A 26164-nucleotide genomic window follows, 5' to 3' on the forward strand; every position below is an offset into this window, starting at 1 on the left:
AAACATTCAGGCAACGTGAGCTGTTTTAACTGCTCCATGGCTCCTGTGCGGAGGAAAGAGGCGGTTTGCTGCAGAGACATTGAGCCTTGGAAGAATTTTAAAAAAGTAAACTGGACTTTGATTGTTTAAAAGTGAACTTTCATTATGCGGTATTATGATCTGTTAAATTATTCTCACATAAGTAACTGTAAAAAGGCGAACTGGTTAGGTTATAGTTGGCCAAACTTGTTTGAAGAAGTTCCCACACGACTTTAGGGAATAAAACCAAGATTTACGAGGTGAGTGTGAAGCAACATTAAATTTTTCCTTCATCGTTATATATAGACAGACACTCCATCCACCCGACAGCACAATACCCCCCTCCTGTGTCTTAATACTACATAGCAACGACGATTTGACGAGCTTTTAATGAAACTCTGGGCCAAGTTTAATAGTTAAAGTCGCTCTCTGTGCACAGGAAACTCATATTTGTGATTTTGTTGGGGGGTGTTTGTCTCTTCTTGTACTGATTTACAGATTCGGACTTTACGGTATTTGGGGTTTAAACCAGATTTTCTTTTAAATATCACTCACTCCTGCGTTGCATCCAGAGAAGACCTGCAGTATCACTGCATGTTATTTATTTGGTTTTAACCGCTTAAATTTCGCTCTTCAGTCAAGTGTGGCGACCCAAATAGACTGCGTTAGTGCGCACGCGCGGTTACGTCTACAGCTTCCTCTTCCCTAGAACTGGTTGTACTGGAGTCCAGTTATACTAGTTTCTTTGTCACGGACTGTTTTTGTTCTTAAAGAGGATTTCGGTGAGTTTCTGACTAATTTTTTCTCTTTGTGGAGCCGAGCGCTGCTCGCACTAGTTCAGTTTACTGCGACACTGCGGATGGAAATTCCAGGAAAATGGATTATAGTTAGCAGCAAGCTAGCACTGCCCCAGTGTTATTGTGTTATCTGAAGTCAGATATCCAGAGTTGGCTCGCTCGGCTTTGATAAATATAGACTGTCACAGCTGGCCTTTTTTGGTGTGATATTTATAATATGTACAGAGTAAAGTGCTGTTTTTATAGATTCGTATCATGACAATGAACGAAGGTAGACAAATGTCCTCGTATGGTGCTGTGCATGCACTGCTGCTCGTACATTTAGCACGCGTGGTGACGTGGACGATGCTAATAACTGTGGTTACCGCTAACATTTATGGTAAATAGCATTGTTGTTTATACCTGTATGAGTATATGTGTGTGTATACATCCCCAGGGGTGAAGGCTCATACCAGCTTCTGCCCTTCCCTCCCAAACAAATAATGGGGGTGGCTAACATCTGGCTTGTTTCACGTTGCGCTCCCACATGCACACAACATTTGTATGATTCATGCAGATTTGATTATGCATGGGTGGAACTGTGCGGACGGATCCCATTGTTGTTTCCTCACCCTGAGCTCATTTATGTTTTTCTTGCAGAGTGTTTTTATGAGTAATCAAAGGCAGCAGAAGCCTACGCTAACAGGCCAGCGTTTCAAAACTCGGAAAAGAGGTGAGAAACCGCCGAGCATCACTTTGTTTTGGTCACATTAAACACAGGTGGTTTCATCAGGATATACAGATCACGCCCGCCTGTCCTCCCTGTAGCTTTTCATGCTACCAGCAATGGAAAAGCACAGATTGTGAAATCCTGGATTGACTCCAACCTTGATGCCATAATTAAAACAAAAAAATCTTGCAGATAACCAATGCCAATTTTCAGTTCTGATTCAATTCTATTCTATTTTATTTATATAGCACCAAATCTCAACCACTTAGTCTTTGACTTACAACTATTGTCAAAGACCCTACAATAATGCAGGCCGGCAGTACCAAAATTTGCCTGTTTTTAATCTTTTACATTCTCTGCCAACGTTTTGTAACTGGGAACAAATACTTAATATGAAAAAAATATATGTAGTATTTAAAAGACTTTTGGCTCTTCATCATGCCAAAAATCTGAACTGAGTCCCCCTTTTTTCTTTTTTTTAAACGAAATCTAAGTTCAGCTTCACTAGCCACACCCACACATCATTTCAATCCATGAAATGAGTTCTGCTGAACCAAGAAATCATTTCATGGATTGCATTTATATAGTTTTAAATAACTTTTCATTTCGAGACCCTCAAAGCACTTTACAATGCCACTATTCATTCACTCTCACATTCACACACTGGTGGAGGCAGCTACAGTTGTAGCCACAGCTGCCCTGGGCAATCAGTCCCTCTGGCCGTCACCAGTAGGCGGTAGGTGAAGTGTCTTGCCCAAGGACCGAGACTGTCCGAGCCGGGGCTCGAACCGGCAACCTTCCGATTACAAGACAAACTCCCAACTCTTGAGCCACGATCGCCCACCACTCATTTAAATAGAAGCTGTCTGGTAAGTGAAGCAGGTTTAAATAAAAGAACAGCACATCATGCCATGAGCTAAAGAAACAGCTGAAAAACAAAACATCTATCAGGCTGGAAAAGGTTACAGAGACGTTTGTAAGGCTCTGGGACTCAAGTGAATCACAGTGAGAGCCGTCAGCGACGTGAAGAAAACCTGGAACCGTGGTGAACCTTCACAGGAGCAACCGGCCTACCAAAACGGCTCCAAGAGCACATGAGCGATTTATCCAGGAGGTCACAGACAAACCCAGAGCAACATCTAAAGAACTGCAGGCCTCACTTGGCTCAGTTACATCTGATGTAAAACTGAAGCTGTTTTTATGGCTGAGCAGACGGTGCGTTCGCTGTCTGCTCTGATCTGAGGACTGCCCAGATGCCTGCAGAGAGCTCTCTTGTGAGACTGAGGTAGTTTACAAAGTACGTGGTAAAACCAGTCTGTGTGCTGTTGTTGATCCATCAGGCAGCTGCAGATAAGAGCGAAGTTCTAACAAACAAAGAGTTGAAGTGAAACAGCGTTAAAAACAATGAAAAGGTCACTGCAGCCACCATCTCTGCTTTTCATGCTTTATTTTTTGGCCTTTGAAGTTTTTTCATGGCCCTCCCGTTTTGGGTGAACTCTGGTTTTGCTCCTTGCTCTGTTCCATCACACTTACGTCACTTAGTTGCTTACGTCATCCAGTCCTCCAGGATCTTGGGTGACCGCACAGACGCACATCTGGGGTGGGTGAAAACCCCTCTCCCCCTCTGTCCTCTCAGAATCATGTACGCGGGTGGAGACATAAAACCGGCCTAACACAGCATTTCATGAAAACAACGTCATGCCAACAGTCAGGCATGGTGGTGGGAGTGTGATGGCATGGGGCTGCTTTGCTACTTCAGGACCTGCTCAACTGATGGAACCACGACTTCTGCTCTCTACCAGAAAGTCCTGAACGATTACATTCAGCCACTACTTCATGCCCTCAAGCACATTTGTGTTATACACCAGGACAATGATTGAAAACGCACCAACAAGTCCAAATGACTCGAAAAAAGTTTTTTTTTACAGCCTCCAGCTAGAGAGAGAAATATTTTTTTTAAATGTCTGTCTGTTATTTATTGACTCCAAATTTCTGGTGGATTAAAGTTAACTTACTTTTTAAAGTAAGTTATCTCCAAAGCCGACTGTACTTCCTCAGGAGGCTGAGGTCTTTTAACATCTGCAGGAAGCTCCTGAGGATGTTTTACCAGTCGGTGGTTGCTGGAGTACTTTTCTATGCTGTGGTATGCTGGGGGAGCAGCACAGCAAAGAAGGACTCATCCAGGCTGGAGAAACTGATCAGGAGGGCTGGCTCTGTGGTCGGCATGAAGCTGGACACTCTGGTGACAGTGGCAGAGAAAAGGACATTAAAGAAACTGATGGACATTATGGACAATGCTGGGCATCCTCTGCACACGGCCATTAACAACCAGAAGAGTCTGTTCAGTGACAGGTTGCTTCTCCCCAAGACAAGAACTAACAGACTTAAAAACTCCTTTGTCCCACACGCCATCAGACTGTTTAACTCCTCTCTGGAGGGGAGAGGGAGGGGAGACAGGAGGACAAAGGAGGGGGGAACAACTAAGCTGTAGTGCCTCTTCACCTCACTGTGCAATACCTTGTGCAATACTTTTTGTAAATAAGAATAAGAAAAGATTCATTCTTAAATCTGGAGGGATTTTTTTTTTTTTTCAATAAATATTAACGTCAGCCCGCGACCTTGTTCCAGTTTTGAATTTTGGCCCACTGTGTATTTGAGTTGGACACCCCTGGTCTAACATAAGAAATAAAAGAAAGCAACAAAATATACCAGTTTAAAATAAAATATAAAAAACAAATTTAAGAATGAAGAAAATGGGGTCAACCCAGGACGGTAATTGGGATGTTTTGGTTTATTTGTTTCAGTATTTGTGAATCTGCTAATTTACATATTCTGTCTTTTATTATATGAAAGTAACTATATTGTGATGATTTTTGTTTTGTTTTGCTTTTGTTTCATTGTTTGTTTGTTTAAGACTAAAAGAAAACTAAATGAATGAGATGTAAAATTTGTGGGGGTAGAGCCAAACAAGTGTATACTTCTGCCTACTCCCTTTCAAACAAAATAATGGAATGATATCACGAAATGATGCTGAATGTATACATTTGAAATAAAAAATGAACTGAACTAATTTGTCTTTTTGTTCTTTTTGCACAGATGAAAAGGAGAGGTTTGACCCTTCCCAGTTTCAGGAGAGCATTGTGCAGGGTCTGAACCAAACTGGCACTGATTTGGAAGCTGTCGCAAAGTTCCTTGATGCCTCTGGTGCAAAGCTTGACTACCGACGCTATGCCGAGACTTTGTTCGACATCCTGGTGGCTGGTGGAATGCTGGGTGAGTTGCAGGCATTTCTTTTAAACTTTGCATTATACCATGGTAATAAAATGTGTCCCCCAGTCGAGCGCTCTCTGGGTCTTCAGGTTAATACTGGCGTGCACAAGTGTCCCCCCTGTTTTTGAATTGATGTCGATACAGTGATCAGCAGAGGTGAAACATGTGATGCGCCTAAGACATGAATATGTGTTTAATTTCAGCCCCCGGGGGTACGCTGTCAGATGACATGACCTGTACAGAGTTCTGTCTCTTCAAAGCACAAGAGGACATGGAGACCATGCAGGCATATGCACAGGTGAATACCACTGTGTTCAGTTCACGTTTTAATATCCATTTGTTTTTATGGATAATAAAGCAATTTTTCCCCTTTAGGTCTTTAACAAGCTCATTAGGCGCTACAAATACTTGGAGAAGGGATTTGAAGAGGAGATCAAAAAGGTTTGTTTCTCTGCATAGCCGGGTCACGTAGGTAGCCTGACCTGCCTGACCGGGTCATGGTCTTGAGCAGTTTGTTTCAGTTTAAAATATAAAGAGTACAGCTTTGCCTCTGCTGTGGTTCAGCCTGTATGTTTACTGTTTTACAGCTGCTGCTGTTTCTCAAGGGTTTCACAGAGTCTGAGCGCAACAAGCTGGCCATGCTAACAGGGATTCTGCTGGCCAACGGGAACATCTCTGCATCCATTCTCAGCAGCCTCTTCAATGAGAATTTGGTCAAAGAAGGTACTCTGCTTTAATACTCGGTCTGTGTGCAGAATTATGTTCACGGTTTCTCTTCCCGAGCCACCATTTATCAGACATTTTAAGGACCTGTACACACACAGCGCACTGTTTGCTTTATCTGGACAGCCTGAATGCTTTGCAGGTATTAATGTAGAAGTAGCAGAGGGACGGGCAGTCATGCAAACGAGTGTTGACAGTATGTAGGCTTTCATTTTAGTCAGAGACTATGGAAAAGCCTTTGATTCCTGCAGACGTGTCTGTTTTCAGCTGCTGGGATTAATCAGGGGAAAAAATGCTGCAGAAATCTCACGTTTTGCTCATTCAGCAGGGCCGAAACTCAATGAGTGGAACTAAATTATTAAACTTTCAATATTAAACATTGTCACTGCAATGTTATCCTCCCATTTGAGTTGTGGAAGTTGTTCTTTCTCTCGTCATTTACTTGTCATCAGTCACATTTGAATCCATTTTCTCCCTTTTTTTCCCTGAAAGAAAGTCAGCGATGGGAAGTCGTATCCTTTATGATTCCAAAGACGAGTCTTTAAAATAACTGAACGCACAAAGAAAACATTTGGGGAATCTCCATTAAAGCAGCTGGTGTCAAACGTCTGCTTCAGGACTGTCTGCTCCACTCTTTGTTTACAAATATAGTTAAATTATAAAATATATTCTAAAAAAGCTGTCCACCCCTGAGTAACCAAAGTCAATGTAATTGGTCACACAGTGGACTTGCTCTGCTACACACAGAGATGCCTAACGTCTGTCCCTCTGACACAGAGTTTGCATATTTGTGCATGCTGATAGCAGCTGCATGGCCAGGCTACAGAGAACCTGAGGTCTTACAGTACTGCACGAGTCTGTGAAAGTCTAGAAAGATGCGCCTGCGTTACGTTACTACATTTTACACGTGCATGAAGGGAATGCTTAATATTTTCCATTCGCAGCCCCCCTAATGAAAAGGCAATTTTAAAAAAAGCTTCAGAGTAATGGAGTAATGCTAATTTCTGTGCAAATAAGTGCTCTTGTTACATGCTAGTATTATTAATGTGTAATGCAGTAAAAGGTGCAGATGGTGCTGTGAAGTTTTGCTTTGAGTGGGCGTTGTCAGCCGGTTGTCTGTGTTGTACCAGAAGAAGAGATTAACCACAAACACAACAGCTAATAGATGTGATGAGTTAATCCATCAGCATCCACTGCTGCGCTCTTTGAAAGGACCCGACGGATGCTGATGGTTTTACCTTTTTGATCATCATACACTTTTATTTAGCTTGTAGATGCAGATGTTTATTTGATTTACCCGTTGGTCCACACTTGAATGTTTTCTTGTTTGTGGCATTTTTCCAGTTAAGAGCCTCGGTGTTGTGTTTACCGGCGGATTACTTTGACTTTCTTTATCCTGGCAGGTCTGTCAGTAACAGCTGACTCACATTTTTGTGCATTTGTTCAGGTGTTTCGCCTTGCTTTGCTGTAAAACTCTTCAAATCCTGGCTTTCTGAAAAGGACATCAACTCGGTTGCTGCCAGTCTTCGAAAGGTTGGCATGGACAACAGGCTTATGGTGAGAACGACATCTTCGCTACAACATCTCTACGAGGCTTAGGCGAAGCGGCGTTTCCCCATGCCGCTCAGCGGCCTGTCTGCGTATTCTAAATATGACTGCTTAATTACGGCTCTGCATAAATTGAATAGTTTCAAACTATTGTGGCAGTCACAGCAGCTACTGCACCAAAGGCCTCCTAATTGCTGATGAAGGCTTGTTCGGTCTGCTTCAATGTTTGATTATGTAAATTTGCAGGAACTTTTCCCGGCCAACAAGCGGAGTTGCGAGCACTTCTCAAAGTACTTCACAGACGCCGGGCTCAAGGAGATTTCTGACTTTGCCAGGAACCAGCAGTCCATAGGTGCTCGCAAAGAGCTGCAGAAAGAGCTTGAGGATCTGATGTCATGTGGAGAGCCCCTCAAAGACGTAAGTGTTCGTGGTTTTCCATCTTCTTTTACACAGACTCGCTCCTCGCAGCACACCGCTGTGTAGTAGCACTTAAGATTGCTTTCTGCTTGACCTGTCACCCTTTTGTCTTGAGGAATGGTGAGGAAACGGATGCAGTGGATCAATGGCAAATTCCTGAAATCCACTCAGCCTGAACATATTATCTGCTCCTGCCAACCTCTGTACCCTGCCAGGGTGCTTGTAGGTAATGTCTGCCGTGGTTGGTCTGCGTTGATAGTAACGTTTGTTCCGTCTCTCGGCTTGGATCTTATAGATCATTGCTTACGTCCGAGAGGAAATCAAGAAGAACAACATCTCTGAGCAGACGATGATCGGACTAATTTGGTCCAGCGTGATGAGCTCGGTGGAGTGGAACAAGAAGGAGGAGCTCGTGACGGAACAAGCCATCAAACACTTAAAGGTGACACCTGCGTTGCTCTGCTCTTCCTGTTCTTCTTCTCTCCCACGGCAGTTATGACACGATCCGAGAGATCTAAAGAAACGTACGGGTGTCGCTCTTAAATCGTGCCTCGGAGATGTTAGAAAATCCGCGCTGCTGTAGGCTTTGAACTCTGCAGAGAAGATAATTGATTTAGTAAGGCAAAGTGGAAGTAATGGGAGAAATCAGAAGCATCTCCCCCTCCCACTCTGTGTGTGAAACTCTTACTCCAGCTTTTCCCTGGTTTCCATCCTCAGCAATACAGCCCGCTGTTGAAGGCTTTCACCTCCCAGGGCCTCTCAGAGCTCACGCTGCTGCTGAAGATCCAGGAGTACTGCTATGACAACATCCACTTCATGAAGGCCTTTCAGAAGATCGTCGTACTGCTCTACAAAGGTGAGTTAATTATGCCCATAAGGCTCCTGTTCCCACCAGTAAAGACGTTTACTTTGCGGCAGGAAGCGACGCAGGCTTGTGCGACTGATGCCAGATGGCCAGAGATTATAGCCAAAACTTTGCCTTGATTGATGTCATCAACCTGCCTGGTGACATTTGTTTTCCCGGCACCTGCGGACGCATCTGTGCTGTTGGCGTCGAGTTGAAATGATTTCTTTTTCTGTTTGATGTTCTCGTTTTTATCTTTGTGTGTTTTTCTCCCAGCCGATGTCTTGAGCGAGGAGGCGATTCTGAAGTGGTACAATGAAGCCCACCAAGCTAAAGGAAAAAGCGTTTTCCTTGAGCAGATGAAAAAGTTTGTTGAATGGCTCAAGAACGCAGAGGAAGGTAAGCACCTCGTTTCTGTCTGCCACTGATGGGAGACGCCCCAAAACGCGCCTCGTGTTTATGGTCTCCAAATGTTAGTAACTAAATGCACGTCGAGTTTACGCGTCTGGTGACGGATGTTTCCTTTCCTTCAGAGTCCGAGTCGGAGGAGGAGGATGCAGACTGAAGACCTCTGCCTATAAAACCATCGAAATTTGTATTTTTAATCAGATGCAGTACAAGAATTTATAACAGACGCCTGTTCTCTAGTTCTTTTCTTTCTCTATTCTCTACCTCTTCATATCTAGTTCGACTGCAATGTAAGGGCTTTAATGGGGTTGTTTTTTTGTTTTTTTTGATGCTCGTATTCATCTTCAAACTCCTTCAGGAGCCAATCAGAGTGCCACATTTAGCTGATAGACTGAAACCTCTGTCATGTGACAAAGCAGAGGGTTTTGGTTTTTTTAAACATGAGACCCTTTAAAATTCGACCATGTGAAGGCGTGTTTCAGTCTTTGTGTTTGATCGCTCTTATTCGGTCCTCTGAAGTGAAAACTGTTGATTTGCGTCTCAGATATGTGACAACTTTGAATTTGTTGCCAGTTTTTAAGATTCTTTATCCATTATTGTTAATGGAGCCGCGTCATCATAAACAGAACTTTGATTTTTCCATACATCATGTGTAACAACCACGCTAGCTTTGTAGGGTTTTTCCCCTTTATCGCACATTTTCAAATAAATGGTTTTCATTACTGCCGTATCCGTTCATGTGGAGTTGAAGGTGAATTAAAGGAGCAATTAGAAGATGTGTACGTACACAGATAAACATGGAAAAGTAGAAACTGAGCTCTTGTGTTTGAGATCGCACTAAAGTTTTCACTGATCTCGGCTGGCCTTATCTAATCATGCAATCAAGAACGGCTGGCTGCCATGCGTGACCCGAGCTGCAAACAAAGATCTCTCTTCACTCCTGTCCCACTTTAAATGGTAATTATGGTTCAGTCAAGCATGTAGGAATGAAAGTGAGATGGTGATTCAAGATGTTATGAAAATGGTCCACATTCATTATAAGAGTCATCTCACAAAGTCTAGAAAGCAGACCGCTTATTGTAATGTTAGCACAAGACGAGGAGAGGTCAGGATGCGTTTGTGTCCAGCTCTTTGTGTTCGATCGTTAGTTATTTTAGCTCTATACATGTGGATTTGTTGGAAGCAGAGTGATCGTGTCATCACATCACAAACAAGCACTCTGGCTCTCACAGCTGAGTTACAAAAAAGCTGCATAGGATGAACTAGTAATGTTCGCTGTTTTATTCAAATGCGTGTAGTACAGAGAATTACAGTACATACTGTAAGTACAGCAGAGCAGCCTGTGTACAATCGACCAATAATCAGTTTCCCTCTGTGCCAACAGATGGCAGTAAATCCTTAAGAGACATTATCGCCCCTGTTTAAGCCTCCCAGAGTTTTGGAGTGAAGCTCAAATAGAAATGCCATTTTGAAGAAACCAGACTAGAAAGTATTAGACACAGCTCCACTCCAAAGTATTTTCTCTGCCTGCGTGTCCCAGGAGGATTTGTTTGCCTTTTAGTTTTATTTAGTCACTGTAAAGAACATGAGACGGTTTGGGAGAGTGACGTGCTGCGGGGGGGAGACGCGACTGCTTTTCAGATTTGCACATCTGCACGTGTGCAGCACTGAATGGCAATGATGCCTCCCAACTCCACCTCTAACTGTGCAGTACTGTTATCTGCTCGCTACCAGTGCTGCATGTCTTCACTCGCTCATTTATATATATATATATATATATATATATATATATATATATATATATATATATATATATATATATATATATATATATATATATATATATATATATATATATATATATATATATATATATATATATATTAGTAATCATCTTATTTATTCACGCCTCACACACTGGGCTCCTCCCCGCGTGTCGTTGAGTATGTGCACTGCTGCACACTGAGGGATGCTGCAGCATAATGAGCTGTGCACACCCTGACACATCTGTTTGTTTTGCTTCTCTGCCATTTTCAGCAATTACGTATGCTGCTGGATATACAGTAGGTACTCACGTGCTCTTTTTTCACAGGTGTGTCTCACAGCATGTCAGGGTGCAAAGACTGGTGCTAAACGTACTGGCTGAAACGGGCTTAAATCCTGGCTCTCAGTGACAGCGAGGCTGGGCGTGTTTGCGTTCCCTCCATGACTTTGTACATGAAGCAGTTACACACAGAAAAGATTCTGCTGCCACATAAAAAAATAAGTGAGAGAAAAATAGACCGGCCTCAGTTGGACTTCCTGCTTGAAGTGAACAGAGCAACAATGTGCCAGGGAAGGCCAGGGGAGTTCTGGAGAGCAGTTATTCCGGATTTCACACTGTGGCTTTGGTCGGTAAACATGACTCGGACCGCGGTGCAGAACTCATCTGAATCAACAGAGACGGGGAGACAGAGTAACCGTTATTTTGAATGAGAAGAGACAGACTTGAGATAATTACTCAGTTTTCGTCACAAACTACATCTCGCTCTCCTGAAGAGGCCGCGCTGTGTCACATGACCCTGTGTTTGGTTGCTTTTTGCGTTTTATGGAAGTCACCAGGTGAAATATGGAAACCAGGATCAACATGTTGACTGTCCTCCCATCAGCTTTCTGCTCTTTTAAAGCACGCGGCCATCCTGCCTGCTCTTATTCATAGACGAGCGAGCGTCTGTGTCGGGAAACCAAGACAGCTGAAGAGTTTTTGGGTTACAGGCGTGCTTTTGTCATCGTGGCGCTGTTGGTCCCGTTACCCGCATGTAACGGTGCTTTGTCTCACTGAGGCACACATAGCTGCCTTTTTAATGTCTGGGCCTGACACTTTTATTCTCAAGGTTATTCATCATGTATAACGATCCCATTGTAGAGGCAGCTAATTACAGAAGACAGCGACGTCGGTTTGAACCTTTCAGGCCACCGTTGCTGTTTAACTGAGAACGCTGCACAGTCAATGGTCGTGTCCAAATTCATGGGCTGCATCCTTTTTCTTTTTTTTTTTGTTTGGGCTGCATCCTCCTGAGGCCGCATTTGTAGACCGATTACGTCACAGCGACGCGCCGAAGGCTGTCCAAATTCGTAGACTCCTCCGAATGCAGCCGACAAACGCGTCCTCCTTTTCCCCGAATTTGAAGGATGGGTCGGGTGTGTCCTTCATGGCCCACCATATCCCAGAATGCATAGCGCGGCCGAGCCAGACTCCAGTTTCCAACAATGGTGGCCGCTACTAAGTTTTAAAATTACTCTTATTAATCTTTCTGGGTCACAAAAGAAACTTTTAACATATTTTCAGGCGAGAAAGTAGCTGTGTAAACATCAAATATCTGCTCGGTTTATCAAGATATCGCATATTTGCAAAAGTGCTTCCACGTTTTCGGAGACGTCTGCTACCCACCAGCTCGATAGCTAGCTGGGAGCTCGAGGGTCACTGATGCGGCCGAGAACGGCACAACTCCCGGCACATCATTTTCAGATCACCGCGGACTTTCGCTACTCGGGTTAAACGTAATATATAAGTCACTTAGACAACCTAAAAATGTTATTGTTGGGCTTTTTTCAGTGTTTTGTTTGTTCGTGAGTAAATCGGTTTGGCTGAGATTAAAGTTATTAGATTAGATAGTTCTTTATGTCACAGAGGATGAACATAACTCATTCACAGCTGATGCGCTGTGGGTAAAGGAAGCGGGGAGGTGTGCCATCATAAACTATAAAGACTTTTTATTAACGCCTGACTGTAGCTCTCGTTTTCCGTTCGCATTTCACTTTTCTGTATTAACAACCAAAGTCATATCAGAGCAATGAAATGTGTCCGTTTCCTGCTGGCAAAAGGGAAAAAGCAGTGATACAGCTACAGCTTAGAATTTCATAGAATCACAGTCAGAGATTTTTTCTTCACTTTGCATATTTGATTCTTCTCATACCAGATAAATCTGCATCCTTTAATCATTAATCTGCCTTTGGATATTTTTTGTGCTCACCTTCTTTCAGTACCTTTTTATGCTTTGCCATTTCCTTTTTTCACAGATTTATTATATTACCATATTATACGGTCACCTCTTCACTCCACGGTATAAAATGCACCTCAGACTCTATGGCAACATTCAATCCTCAGTCATGATCTCTGAGTGGGAGGTCTTTTGTGCACAAACAATGAACACTCAGACAGCTCACAATCAACCAAGAAGCATTTAGTATAAAGGGTACGCAGTAAAAACAAAAAAGGCTTAGGTGGTCCTTCTATAAAATCAAAAATGAGACGGCTAAACGCAGCGTGCGATCTGGACGGAGCTACATCGCCGAGAGAAAGGAGTCATAATGGCAACGGTGAAACGTGCCCGTGGTGCACGCAGGGTTGAGTGATGTAGTGTTCACCACAGCCTCAAATGAGAGCATATTATTATTATTATTATTATCTTCATTCCCCAAAAGCCCCTCACACAGCTTGTGAGGGAAACATGGAGTGTGCGTAATGGCCTGGCTGTGAGAGTCCGGGGATTTAGCAGCTAGACTTAAGTCAACTCTGAGGCTCATCACAAACATCATTACTTTCTCCTGGCTTGTCCTTTTCCCTCTTCGCTGGCCCCGGTCTGATAGCTGTGTACAAACGACTAGAAGCAAAGGGAGGGATGGCCTGGTTTGATAAAGAATGATCGACTCGAGGATTGCCATTTACTGGGTAAGTGCTGGTCTGTGGCTCTGTATCCACAGAATAAAGCTTGTGGCATCTTGTAGAGCTGATGTGGCTCACACAGGCGTTTGCACCAAATAGTCCAATATATAACCATTGTCACGGTTAATCAGGACACTTCTGCAGCTGCAGTAACTGATTTTGGTTGGAGCTTTGCACAAACTTAAGAGGGAAGGGGCCGGTGCTTTGACAGAATTCCCGTGGGAACACCAAAGCTACATCACAACACTTTGGCTCTGACAAACCACACAGATAACTTGCAAATGGAATGAAAGTTTGCGTCTCCAGAATGTTTTTAACGAGTCTCCCTGGAGTGTCGCGTAATGACTGTGACTCCAGAAAGCAGAGAGAGTGCATGTGTTCGGTCTGCATGCAGCTTTTTGCTTTCTTTTGCCCGTTTATGCACCAGTAGCTCAAGGGACTCAGACTGTCTGCAGAAAGGCATAAAAAACTACAAAACTTTGTGAGGAACGGCAGAGCCGGGAGGAGGAATCCACTTAATGTTAAATCACTCGTAAAAAGTTACATAGAAAATATAAATCAATAAACTCACACAAACATAAAGAATGCTGACATTTTCTAACTGATGAGATACAAAAACAGATTTTAATCAAGAGCATTTTTAAGGGTCTGTGTCTTTTGTCCTTGAAGTGTGAAGTAAGTTTATGTTTCGAGGCACATTTTGCATATTTTCCTTACTTTATACTTTCACTATAGTTTATGTCCTTAAACAATTTGAAACAGAAAAAATGCAAAAGTAACAAAGTCAATGATTTAAGTGACTTGATTAAGTGATTAAGTGACTTGTGAAAAGCAAAAGATTGTACAGAGTTATGAAAGGCAGAGCGCTCGAAACAAAGAAATGCTTCAACTAAATGATTAAATCGCACCCTAACATTGGATAACGTACGACAGAGAGAGGTCGCTGATTATCTGTGATGACTAAAGCAACAGAAAATCTTTTTCCAGCTCTAGTTTTCTTAAAATGGCTAAACACGGTGCTAACTGTAACGAATTCTGCCTCCAAATGGTGTCGTCAATGCAGGAAATCAAAGAAGACCAAAGCTGACCTAAACACCGACTGTCCAAAATATTAAACATGATCCTAAAACAGGTATCTGCATATGAATATGTAAATATATCTTTAAGCTTGGGACAGGAATGAACAGTGTTCTGGTTTCAGGATGCTTCTGCACTGCTGCGATCCTCATTGTTTTAAGTGATTCCAAATAAAATAGCTCAGCTCTCACGTTACAGTTTTTCCTGTGGATGCAGAAGAAAAGCTAAGTTTAGTAAATGATGCTACATTGCTTCTGTCTTGATGCAAGATCAGTCATCAAGGATACATTCGGTTAGCTAACGTATCCTAACATAAACTTGGTGTTTTGATACTTTTAGGGTGCCTGTCCTTTTTCTGTGCTTCCCAGCTAAGACGTCGATTACTACAAACTATAGATCCTATCATTAGCTGGCTAACGTTCCCAGATAGCAGCCAAAAAGTATTCAGTCACCTCTCCAAGTCACTGAATTCAGGTGTGAAAATCAAGCACCTGCTGCAGACTGCTTCTACAAACGAAAGAACGACACGAGGAGTGTCGGCGTGGTACCGTGATAGGATGAAACCTGTGCAAGTCCAGTCCTGAAATTTCCTCACTACTAAATATTGCACATTTAGCTGTTAGAGGTTTTCTACCAACGTGGAAGCGATGGGCAATGACAGCACCCGAGCCGTGACGTGGTGGCCGGTAAAATCACAGAGTCAAAGTTACCATTGACCATTGACCATTGAGAGCAGGGTCAGGCTCATAGAGCAGAGGCGGTCGCTACAGACCTCCAACCTTCACGTGGCCTTCAGATTAGCTGAAGAACATCTTTATCATCTAAGCCTTTCCTCACCAGGACAATGCAAAGCTTTGGATGCAGTGGCGTACAGCACGCTGCCAGCGGACTCCAGAGAAGTGGACGAGTCTGTGTTTGGCAACAGTTCAGCACTGTGGCTGGATGTGCTGCTTTCTGACATCTTTCAGCCTGCTTCATTTTGTCAGACAGCTTCTATTTAAGTCATTTCTTTATTCAGCTCAGCGTCATTTATTCTAAAAAGTCCAGTTAATCACAGTTAGTGAGCAATTTAACAAGAAGGGGCAATTACTTTTCCACACAGGGTCAGGTAAGCTTGTTTTTCCCCTTAATAAATGAAATCTTCATTTATAGACTTCATTTTAAATTCCCCCGGTTATCTTTGCCAAATATTAAAATTGGACAGAGACAGGAAGCAGGTAAATAGTCAGTACTGACTCATTTTATATTTATTACTCAGGTTAACTTTCTCAAATACTAAAATTTATTTGATCATCTGAAACGTGTAAGAGTGACAAAAAGAACAACTAAGAAACCAGTAAGGCAGGAAGTACTTTTGATTTCTGTTTTTTTAATTAGTCTATTTTTTAACAATATTTTAAAAGCATGTAGTGCTGGCAGTGTTGGTCAAGTTACTTGAAAAAAGTAATCAGTAACTAATTACCAATTACCTCCCCAAAAAAGTAATCAGATTACTGACCATCTCTGGGTGCTGGTAGGTAGATTTAGTTTATTTTGAACCGAGCAGAGCTTTTATTACCTCCAGACCATAAACAGCATAAATAGCAGGCGCATCCAAATGAAACACAGTGATGATGAACTGTTTAGCAGTATTTCAGTGTTTTGGAGAAATCACTGAGGATTGGAAGATGGAAGGAAGTGAATCGGTTGTCTGCCTTGCTCTTTCAAGCTGTGGTGACAATCAGAAACAACAGGAAGCTGGGCAGCAGAGAGAAAGGCGATTATAATGAAACTGGAAGAACATCTCGCTTCTATAAAAAAAGATTATTCTGCACAAATTCTCAGCCTCCATTTCTACTCAGTGTCAAAAACAGATTTGGTGCCATAATTTTGTTTGTATTCATTCATAATAATTAAATAAAACATACTCTGATAATACTGATATAGTAATTTCAGTAGTAACCCTGTTTAAATAAAGGCATTGGACCAAAACACATGTCCAAGCCACAGCAGCAAAACTGCTTGGAGGCAGAGTGCTGCACAAAATGGATTTATGAACCAAGTCACAAACATCCTGAACACTAAATATATCTTTTTTATCCCTCTGCTAAAAACAAGGCATTACCACTTTCCTCAGTGTTATGCTGCACGGAACATTTTGTGTGTCGCTGATGAGATAAATGAGGGGATAGACCAGGGGTGGGCAATCCCAGTCCACGAGCGCCAGTGTCCCTGCAGGTTTTAGATCTCACCTTGGGTCAACACACCTGAATCACATGATTAGTTCAGGCCTCTGGAGAACTTCAAGACATGTTGAGAAGGTAATTTATCCATTTAAATCAGCTGTGATGGATCAAGGACACATCTGAAACCTGCAGGGACACCGGCCCTCGTGGACTGGGATTGGGGACCCCTGCCTTAGACAAACGGCAACTTTCCTCTAATGCAGGGGTGGGCAACTCCAGGCCTCGAGGGCCGGTGTCCCTGCAGGTTTTAGATGTGTCCTTGATCCATCACAGCTGATTTAAATGGCTAAATTAGCTCCTGCAGTTCTCCAGAGGCCTGGTAACGAACTAATCATGTGATTCAGGTGTGTTGACCCAAGGTGAGATCTAAAACCTGCAGGACACCGGCCCTCGGGGCCTGGAGTTGCCCACCCCTGCTCTAATGGACACTTGAGGTTGACTTCAGAGGTGAGTAACTTCGTTCTGACATACCTTTGAGTCCTAGCCAGACTTAAAGTCAGTGGTGTGACGGCTGTGTCAACAGGACGAGGAATAGCAAATCACTGTCTGGTTGGCCTTAACTTCCCTTTGCTAATTTAAGTGACTGGAGTGGACATTTGGCTTTGGTACATGTCCAAGACGTTTGGGTTTGGTGAGTAAGGTTCTAGCACATAACCAAGCTTACTGAGCTTATAACTTGTCCACTACCCACAGCTTGAGCCTGAATTCGATGGTTGGAATGCAGACCAAAGGTCCACCAAGTCCTAACATTACTCAGCACCTGTGTCCTGATTCACATAACCTCTAACATACAGGATATAAATATGTGTGGTGAGGTTAGCTCAACTGTATCGTCTTAGCCTCCTGCACAGGTTTGGGCTCCTTTCCCATTAAAGAGGTGGCACTCCATGTCCAAAGCCAGAAATTGGGCACCAAGGTCTCCACCTTCAAGTGCTGTCCAATACATTAAGCACCAGGCCGTTATGTTTCCTTATGCAGGGGCTGTCCCCACAGGAGGAAAGACCCACGTCGTTGTTCAACCTGAACCTGGTTGAACCTCATGGGTTAAGGCTCGGCCGATAGGCGGTCTCAAATGAGTCTCTCCCCCAGTGTGGGCTACCAGTTTGCCTTGGGAGAATCTACCAGGGACAAAATTCCCCACACAACAAAGGTCCACCACAATAAAGGTGTGTGTGTGTGTGTGTGTGTGTGTGTGTGTGTGTGTGTGTGTGTGCGTGTGTGTGTGTGTGTGCGCGCGTGCGTGCGCGCGTGCGTGCGTGCGTGCGTGCGTGTGTGTGTGTCTACAATATTGTATTTTATCAAATTAGCACCGTGCACACTATTTGAGGCCAATAGTTTTATTTTCTGAATACAAATATGAACATGTCCCAGTTTTGATTTCACAATAGTGTCATGACTGCACCAGTCTGGTAATTCAGTCACTCAGTCAGTCCATAAATTAGCCTCTCAGTGACACGTCCAGTTTGTCAGCCAGCAGGCCAGGATTTCCATCTGCCAGTCACTGATTACAAATTCAGATGCACTTTAAAAAAAGTCTGACGAAAAGTGACATAATTGTCAGGCAATAGCTGACAGACGCGTTTCAGCTTTTCGGCTCTTTTACTCTTTGTTGGTCTGTTTTACTGACTGTTTGGCTACATTTAATCTGCTCGTATGTGATTGGTCAATAGCACTTGGGACTACAAACAGAGATCAGAAAGCAGAGGGTATAGAAATATTACCCCTTGCTTACAAATGATCCATATTCATGTGTAGAGTCTGTCTATAGAGATCGTGTTTGCATATGCTGTGCTGCTGTTTGATGTCTGCAAGCTCGTGTGAGGCGTTTGCGCCACAACTCAATTAAAAATAATGGTACTGTAGCACGTTTGCACAGGCCGTTTCCCACAGTATACTCTGCACACCACTGGGCAAACAGGTCAGAACTGTTCCAATTAAGCATGTTTGTTATGTCTGATTAGACATGCTTTGATGATAATTAATCAGGGGGAATACAGCAGTGAAATGAGAACAATGTCAGTTATCTTTTATTGCTGCTTCCAATTCCACAGAGCCGCTGAAGAAAAGACAGCTTCAAATTGCAGGTCTTGACATTGTGATGCATTTTAGCTTTGTTCTCATCCCAGCGTCATCCGAGTCAAAGTTGATGTGTGCAGGATTCGCGCTCTGATTGCTCCTTAACCCCTGCTAGTGTAGGGCTGTGCTGTGCTGGCACAGTGTATGTTCAAATAAGCCCTCAAATATCAGAGCAGTACTTAGAAACATTATTCGGTTAGACAAAAGAAACCTGATGAGGTGAAAAGAGTGTTTTTAATTTTTCAAGGCTTCCTCACTGAAAGCTGCTCTTCAGCCTAGCGCACCACAGATACGTCAGCCTTCCTGATGTGAACAATTACATTATTATTATGACTCAAAAACAAGACATGTATTAAGTTCAAGTTCAGAATTTTAAAATCTGGATTCTAAGTCATCTCCTTGATTTTTGCAAACTGTTTAGAGTAGAAGGATTCCCGACATATTTTAGTGAAACTATATTACAATATGGAACGAGGGCTCTCGTTGGCTATCGCACTCTCTCACAGAGATGTGCACCTCTAACAGGTTCAACATGGGAAAGACGAGTCATGTCAGTAGTCGAGGGTCCAGCTATGACTTATTTCAACCTCATTTAAACTGAAAGTGAGATCTGACTGTGTTAGACAAAACAGGCCATGGAGTCATATATTACCACCACAACATTAACTTACCCTAAAAACCCCTGTGTTACGGTCCTGGGGCAGTGACCCAGTGGTTTTGGTTTTTGTGCTTTTACCTTTGATTTCATAATGGTTTGTGACTGTTTGGGTTTTCTGTCCTAGTGTTTCTAGCTCCCTAGTTTCGTGGTACATCCTGAGTTCTGATTTTTAGGTTTTGTTATTTGACCTCCCAGAGTTAATTCTGTGCTCCCTCTGTTCTGTATCATCCCGACTAGTGTAGTCAGGTCTCTGTGTAAAGCCCGCGTCTCCGAGTCTGTGTCTTCGCGTGTGTTTGGAGTTTCCTGCTTTATTGTGAAAGTCTGTGGTTATGCCAGTGTGTTCAGGTTGCGTTTCCCCTGCCTCCCTCCTGTGTGTAGTTTCCTCGTTCCCTTCTGTGTATTTATAGTGCGTGTTCACTCGTGTTAGTTGCTTGTCCGTCTGTGTTTCTTCCCTGCGTTCTCTCCCGGAGTCTTCCCTTCAGGTTCGTTTGGTTAGTCATCCCCAGTTTAGGTCACCTTCAGGTTTTGCTTTGCTCGCCGTGTTTCTGTTTGTACCACCTGTGTAAATAAACGCTCGCTCACTTCCAAGCCAGAGCCTGCTTCAGGATCCTGTCTCAAACTCCTCACACGTCGGCCCCGCAGCCGTGACACCTTGTTGGTTACTGCTGTGGTTTCTGCAGTTATACAGAGAGTACGAGGTTATGAATGTGATATAAACTAGAGATGGACCGATCCGATATTACGTATCGGTATCGGTCCGATACTGACCTAAATTACTGGATCGGATATCGGAGGAAAAAAAAAAGTAATCCGATCCATTAAATATCACGAAAGCACCTCACAAAACTTGCAACACGCCGTAACTCACCTCAGAACGTTAGCACGTCGGAGCAGTATGCATCACGTGATAGAGCGGCTGTGGCATGCGGGACCTGTCGGTGGTCTGGATAGCATGTGGAGCTTCGCTAGCAACCCGGCATTTCATCTCCGACAAAGTTATCCCCGAGAGAAGTAAAGCAAGTGTGTAAGTCCATCTCTGAATGTTTGTAAAGCATTCCTGCGTTAAGCTTAACAAGCGATATATGGAGTGACTGCCTCTTCTTGCTGCTACTTCAATCATGAAACTGCTTAACGATCAGCTGATCGGCTTTTCTGTCGGGAGTCCGTGTCTCTAGTTTGCTTTTGGCCCACTTTGCACCAGAAAGAGGAAACCAGCGGCTGAACAACAGCAGCACGTTTAAGCTTGATCAGCTGTTGTTAGAATTTATTTAATATTACTTTCTACACCAGGATCTTTTTCTAGCTGACGCTGGTAACTGTGCAGGGGCGGATCTAGCAAAGTTTAGCCAGGGGGGCCGATAGGGCATGAACAGGGAAAAGGGGGCACAAAGACATACTTTTCTTTCTTATTCTCATTTAAAATGTCTAGCTTTTAATAAATAATTATCTGACACCCAAAGTTTTAATTTGATGTAAAATGAATAGAAGTCCATTACTGTATATAGTGACTATTAAGTCTAATATATATACCCTAGTAAGCTATAGTACTTTTTCCTTTGGGAAGGTACCATCTGTGCAGTCTGCAATTTTGTTGAAGAAAGATGTTGAATCTATTTAATATTTCTTGAAAAATAATTGATTTCTGTGCATTTTTTTCACACTGCATCAAATTAAGGTTGATTACGTCGATTAAGCATCATGAGGTGGAGCGTGAGGGGTGGTTCCCTATTTTTTATTTATTTATTTTTGTTGTTGCTGGGAGTTGGAACCCTATTAGTTAGGTTGCTTAATATTTATGCTAAGTACTCTTTAAAATACCAGAATAGGGAGGATGGTGTAGGTCTAAGTTTATTAGATTGATCAGTATTGCTGAACTATGAAATATTTTTTTTGCATACAGGTATAACAGAATAGCTTTAGTGTAGTTGTTGTTTTAAACTTGAGTATGAACTTATACAAAATGCAGCAAGATATTTAAAAAACAGTTGTGTTGATTAAAAAACACTATATCGGATTCATATCGGTATCGGCAGATATCCAAATTTATGATATCGGTATCGGACATAAAAAAGTGGTATCGGGCCATCTCTAATATAAACACAGCCTAAGCTTTAACAATGTGTGCACTGTTGGACGACGTGTATTGTGTTAATGGTAAACTTAGCATGATGATGCTGCAGAGGAATGATCAGCCTCTGTTCACACATCATCTGTTGCTGCACTGAATCCAAGAAAAGACAGTTGTTGCATAGATAGCACCCACAGACACCCCTAGAATTGTAAAGTGTTTTCTAAAGAGTGTCTCTCCTCACTGCTCTGTCATAACGTTACCTCAGAGCTCGCAAGAGCATCTCAGCTTGAGCTGACTCTCTGTCCACCATAACACCTGAGAGTCACTTTAAGTGGACACTTTGTACATTTATTGTAGCTCAAAGTATCACTGAAACACACCAATTTATTAGCCGATGTTTTCAATGAATGACTCAGTTTGGGATAAATGGACAGTTTGGAATCGTCACTCAAAAGGAGGAAACAGGGGGAGGGGTTACACCCCGGACAGGACAGGGCATCATAGGGCTAACGGTAAATGTAGTCACGCTACATCATTAACATTATTGTGTGCTTAGAAAACAAAAGGAAATTTGAAATACTGTATTTTCATAAGAAAAATGAAAAAAGTCGCATGCTAAGGCTACGTCCACACTGGCCCGGACAGATTTGAAAACGGCGTTTCCTTCCGAAAGCGCGCCGCGTCCACACTAGTGTTTTCGGTCTTTTTCACACAGTTGTGCGTCCACATTGAAACGGCTGAAAACATTACGTTCCAGTCCTGCGCATGCGTGAAGCGCAAGAAGATTCGACCTGCCTCATTTCCGTCTGCCGCTTATTTACTTTCCGGCTCTTTGAAACGTTGCAGCAAAATGTGGAGGAAAAGCAGCGAGTTTTTTAAATGGACTCACAATGAGGTGGAGTTGTTGCTGCGAGTAACACAAAAGTACAAAGTTGCAAAAGCGAGTGAGAATTAAAGAATTTGAAGAAAAGCTCTCAGGAGCGCGTGCAGACTGATATTAATCTTTAATAGAGCTGTCAAACAAAACAGCTGCTGTGTAACGCCCTCCGCTGTCTTTGTTTAATTAGTCACATGACTGCATCACATGACTAACATGTGTCATCGTTTTAGAAAGTCTCTGTTTTTGCTGTCCACACTGTGACACAAACGCACCATTTCCAAATGTGTGCGTTTTCGAGAGCGTTTTGAAAACGCCGTCTCAGCGTGGACGGGAGGCCAAACCGGAGAGAAAACGATGACGCATTAGTCGAAAATGCAACAGTGTGGACGTGGCCTAAATTGACAGTGTTGGCTGGAGACGGACTGAAAGGCTGAGCGGACCTATTCAAGCCTCTAATTCAAGCTTGAAATCCCAGAGGTCACCAGGGTCGCAGGCTGGACCTGCAAATGTTCATGGTTTAAACACACAAATTCTTTCTTCTTTGGAAAATGGAATAGATGGAAATTTGACTGTGGAAATCTTTATATCTTTATATCTAGTCCCATTTACATCTCACTTTTACAATAAAATTTGGTATGATTTATATTGTATATTTCTTCTTTCTTTGAAACAAACCCACTTCTGCTCAGTTTGTTTTGGAGTCTGTAACAGTCCCTGAGTCCAGGAGGAGCTGAGCAGAGGCTCTTGTGGAGCACAGACTTCCCACGCCTTGTTTTCATCAGCCTCATGACCAACCTGAATTTAAGGACCAGCTCCAGCTGCCAGTCTCTGCCAGACGGTCTGTCTCCACAGTGTGTGTGAACTCCTGTGACCGAGGTGTGGAATACCCACTCAAATCACTCTCCTGTCTCTGTCAAGCTGGTCCACCTCGCCTGGAGGCTCTCCCTGGTACACTCACCTCGCTTACTGACCAGCCTGCTCGCCCTCCGATCTCCTCTCCTGTGGAAAAACAAACCTCTCACTCAGAAAGCAACTCTCTGCGCTCCAAGTGAGCAACGATATTCACATTCACACTCACCAGCTGGACTTTCCTCACGGAGTGTCTGTGTTTGGAATAATCCCCGTCTCCTGTCTTCTACAGCAGCGGTCCCCAACCTTTTTTTCTGCCACGGTCCGGTTTATGCCCGACAATATTTTCACGGACCGGCCTTTAAGGTGTCGCGGATAAATACAACAAAATAAAACCAGTACCGGTACCGAAAAAAAGAAGATTTATTCATAACACACGTGAAAAGACCCAGGAAAACCGAGTAAACGATAAAAACGATAACAAAATAACGCTGAGAACCCTGAAAACCATACATTTCACACCTGAGCCTCAACTCTCGCGGCCCGGTACCAAACGACTCACGGACCGGTCCGAGGCCCGGGGGTTGGGGACCGCTGTTCTACAGTATCTCCTTCCATGATCGGACAGGTTTCCCAGAGCCTCCTCAGAGTCATCCCGTACTCTTGCAGTTCCTGTAAAATACTTTTAAAACTGATCATCATGAGTCCACCAGCTCTGTCTGAAACATTACAGTCATTACATTTGGTGTGAAACTAACAGCACTTCAGAAAACCAAGCAAGTGTCACTGCAGCCACTGTCTCTGCTTTCATGCTGCATTCTGTTTAATCGTTTCCCACTTGTCAACCAATCACCATTCAGGATCTTGGGAGACTGCACTGGAGCATATCTGATGTAAGTGAAAATTCCTCTCCAACAGTCATGCATGGTGGTGGTAGTGTAACAGTCTGGGGCTGCGTTGCTGCTTGACAATGGTTGAAAACAGACCAGCAGGGCCACCTCGAAGACCTCAAAGGCTTTGGAGTGACCTAGTTGAAGTCTGGACTCAAATCAGATAAACTGCCTTGGCACGACCTTAAAAAGGGTGTTTGGACTGAAAACCAAAACCAGTGTGGCTGAATTAAACCAATTTTGCAAAGAAAAGTGTCCAAAAATCCTCCACAGTGATGCAAAAGAGTCACAGCCATAAGGCAGGGAGACGTAGGAGAGGAAAAAGCAACTAAAAATTGAAACCAAGCACACCATTATTTTTCTTGTGACATTACCAATAAGTTTGATGTGTCACATGACCCTCTTCCTATTGGAAAAAACAAAAGTTCTATCCAAGATGGCCGACTTTAATTGGCCACCATGGTCACCGCCCATCTTGAGGAGTTTGCCCCCTCACATATACTAATGTGCCACAAACAGGACTTTAGTATCACCAACCATCCCCATGTTATTACGCTGTATCCATATAAATGGCCCACCCTGTATATTTCACCACAAAGACAAAACACAGAAATCTAAATATTTCCCACTTGTGCTCATCCACAGAATGAAGCGTGTTGAGTTAGAATAATTGGTGCAGGTTGTGAGCTGGGTGAATGTACTGAGAATCAGAGTAAGTGGCAGAGTTGGCGCCTCAGCGAGCACCAACAACTTCAGCTTTATCTTCTCTTGCTGATAGGAGCGAGTGGGTCCAAGTCATGCAGATTGTGTGTATTAAAACAGCCACTGCATAAAATTGCTGAACTGTGTGTAACGCATGCGCGCACACACAATCAAACGTAGTACAGCAAAGACATTTATTTTCAGAATCGGCACAACAGTGGACTGTTTATCTTGGAAAAATGTTAAATCTACACTTTGAATGAATTATACCCAAAGTGTGCAGCCACACTTTGAAAACTCCTCTGCTTAATAATATTTCTGTCTTGTTTGGATGCAAAAATTTAAGTGCTTATTTTGCTTTAAAACAAAACAGAGGCAGTGCATCTTAGTTTCTATGCTTTTTCATATGCTGGACGGAAATGCCTCTTCAAACATCTACTCTCATTGACCGTATAATGAACTCCAAAGCGAATTCTGTTTTCCAACACTGAGACTCTTTCCTGGGAAAGTAGAGCAAGCAAATTTTGTGGCTGCTATAAAAACATACAATACACAATATCTGGTAATGTCGACAGTGGCTCCGAAGAAAAGCAGCGTTTTTCCCTAGAGCCTAGTACCTGGGTGGTATGAATAGAAAAGGAAATATCGAATGAAAGATGATGAAAACATAAAACATGTAGTGTTTGGCCTCATCAGCGAGCTTCTACGACTACAGAGGTGAAACTCCCATTGCTTTCAATATATTCTCTTTCCAAAGTGTGTACGTGGACCAGCAGCAATGCATACATGAGATTTGGCAGCCAGTTTAAATATATATATATATATCTATACTACCCTTTGTATGATTCAGATTTCTTTGTACTTTTCCATTAGAGAGGAGAGGTGAAACTTTCTTTCTCTGTGATGAAACAATGAATTCATGAAGCTGAAAGACAGTCTGGAGTGATGCTGTGATGCAAAGAAAGGGGGCTGGCTTTGAGTGCATCCTCAACCTGATCTAGCACTTGAGCTAAGAGAACGAGAATCTTCAATTTAAGTGACCAATTTGGATACCTGATGATTTCCTCGTCTGTTTCAGTGGTTATTGATCAACCTCCAGTTTAGTCTAAAAAGTACTAAATGAAGTATTTTACCAGTAGAGAACATTTCTTTCCTAACCTGGTTCTGTCCAAATTACTATAATGCGCCTTATAGTGCGGAAAATACGTATTTATTTAATATACACTGAGACAGCTTGTGGACGTTTGCCAACACCTTCTGTTTATTAAATGGCTGTGACAGCGTGACAGTGGACGCA

At 42.9% G+C, this 26164-nt stretch overlaps 1 protein-coding gene across 2 annotated transcripts; it reads left to right on the plus strand.

The window, feature by feature from the left end:
• Positions 1-78: 78 nt before the first annotated feature.
• On the plus strand, positions 79-9456 carry LOC146691375 (eIF5-mimic protein 2-A-like). Of its 2 annotated transcripts, none has more exons than XM_085434769.1 (12): positions 79-278; positions 1455-1527; positions 4621-4797; positions 4998-5092; positions 5170-5235; positions 5382-5517; positions 6965-7074; positions 7312-7482; positions 7778-7924; positions 8200-8338; positions 8603-8725; positions 8860-9456. In XM_085434769.1, exons 2-12 carry the CDS (start codon positions 1464-1466, stop codon positions 8889-8891), a joined length of 1260 nt encoding a protein of 419 aa, XP_085290895.1. In that variant the 5' UTR covers positions 79-278; positions 1455-1463; the 3' UTR covers positions 8892-9456. The 2 variants fall into 2 exon arrangements, with proteins under 2 accessions (XP_085290895.1, XP_085290894.1); XM_085434768.1 differs by lacking the exon at positions 79-278 and adding an exon at positions 637-800.
• The last annotated feature ends 16708 nt before the right edge of the window (positions 9457-26164 follow it).

Source organism: Copadichromis virginalis, linkage group LG16, assembly GCF_057382275.1.
Source record: "Copadichromis virginalis isolate Kocher_CV1m ecotype Utaka linkage group LG16, C_Virginalis_male_GT1.1, whole genome shotgun sequence".
Taxonomy (NCBI): Eukaryota; Metazoa; Chordata; class Actinopteri; order Cichliformes; family Cichlidae; genus Copadichromis; species Copadichromis virginalis.

Excerpts from the sequence above, each read along its gene's own strand:
- LOC146691375 (XM_085434769.1), top strand. The coding sequence starts at position 1,464 with ATGAGTAATCAAAGGCAGCAGAAGCCTACGCTAACAGGCCAGCGTTTC. Across the intron at positions 1,528-4,620 it reads TTTCAAAACTCGGAAAAGAG|ATGAAAAGGAGAGGTTTGAC; the intron begins GTGAGAAACCGC and ends CTTTTTGCACAG. Across the intron at positions 5,093-5,169 it reads CCATGCAGGCATATGCACAG|GTCTTTAACAAGCTCATTAG; the intron begins GTGAATACCACT and ends TTTCCCCTTTAG.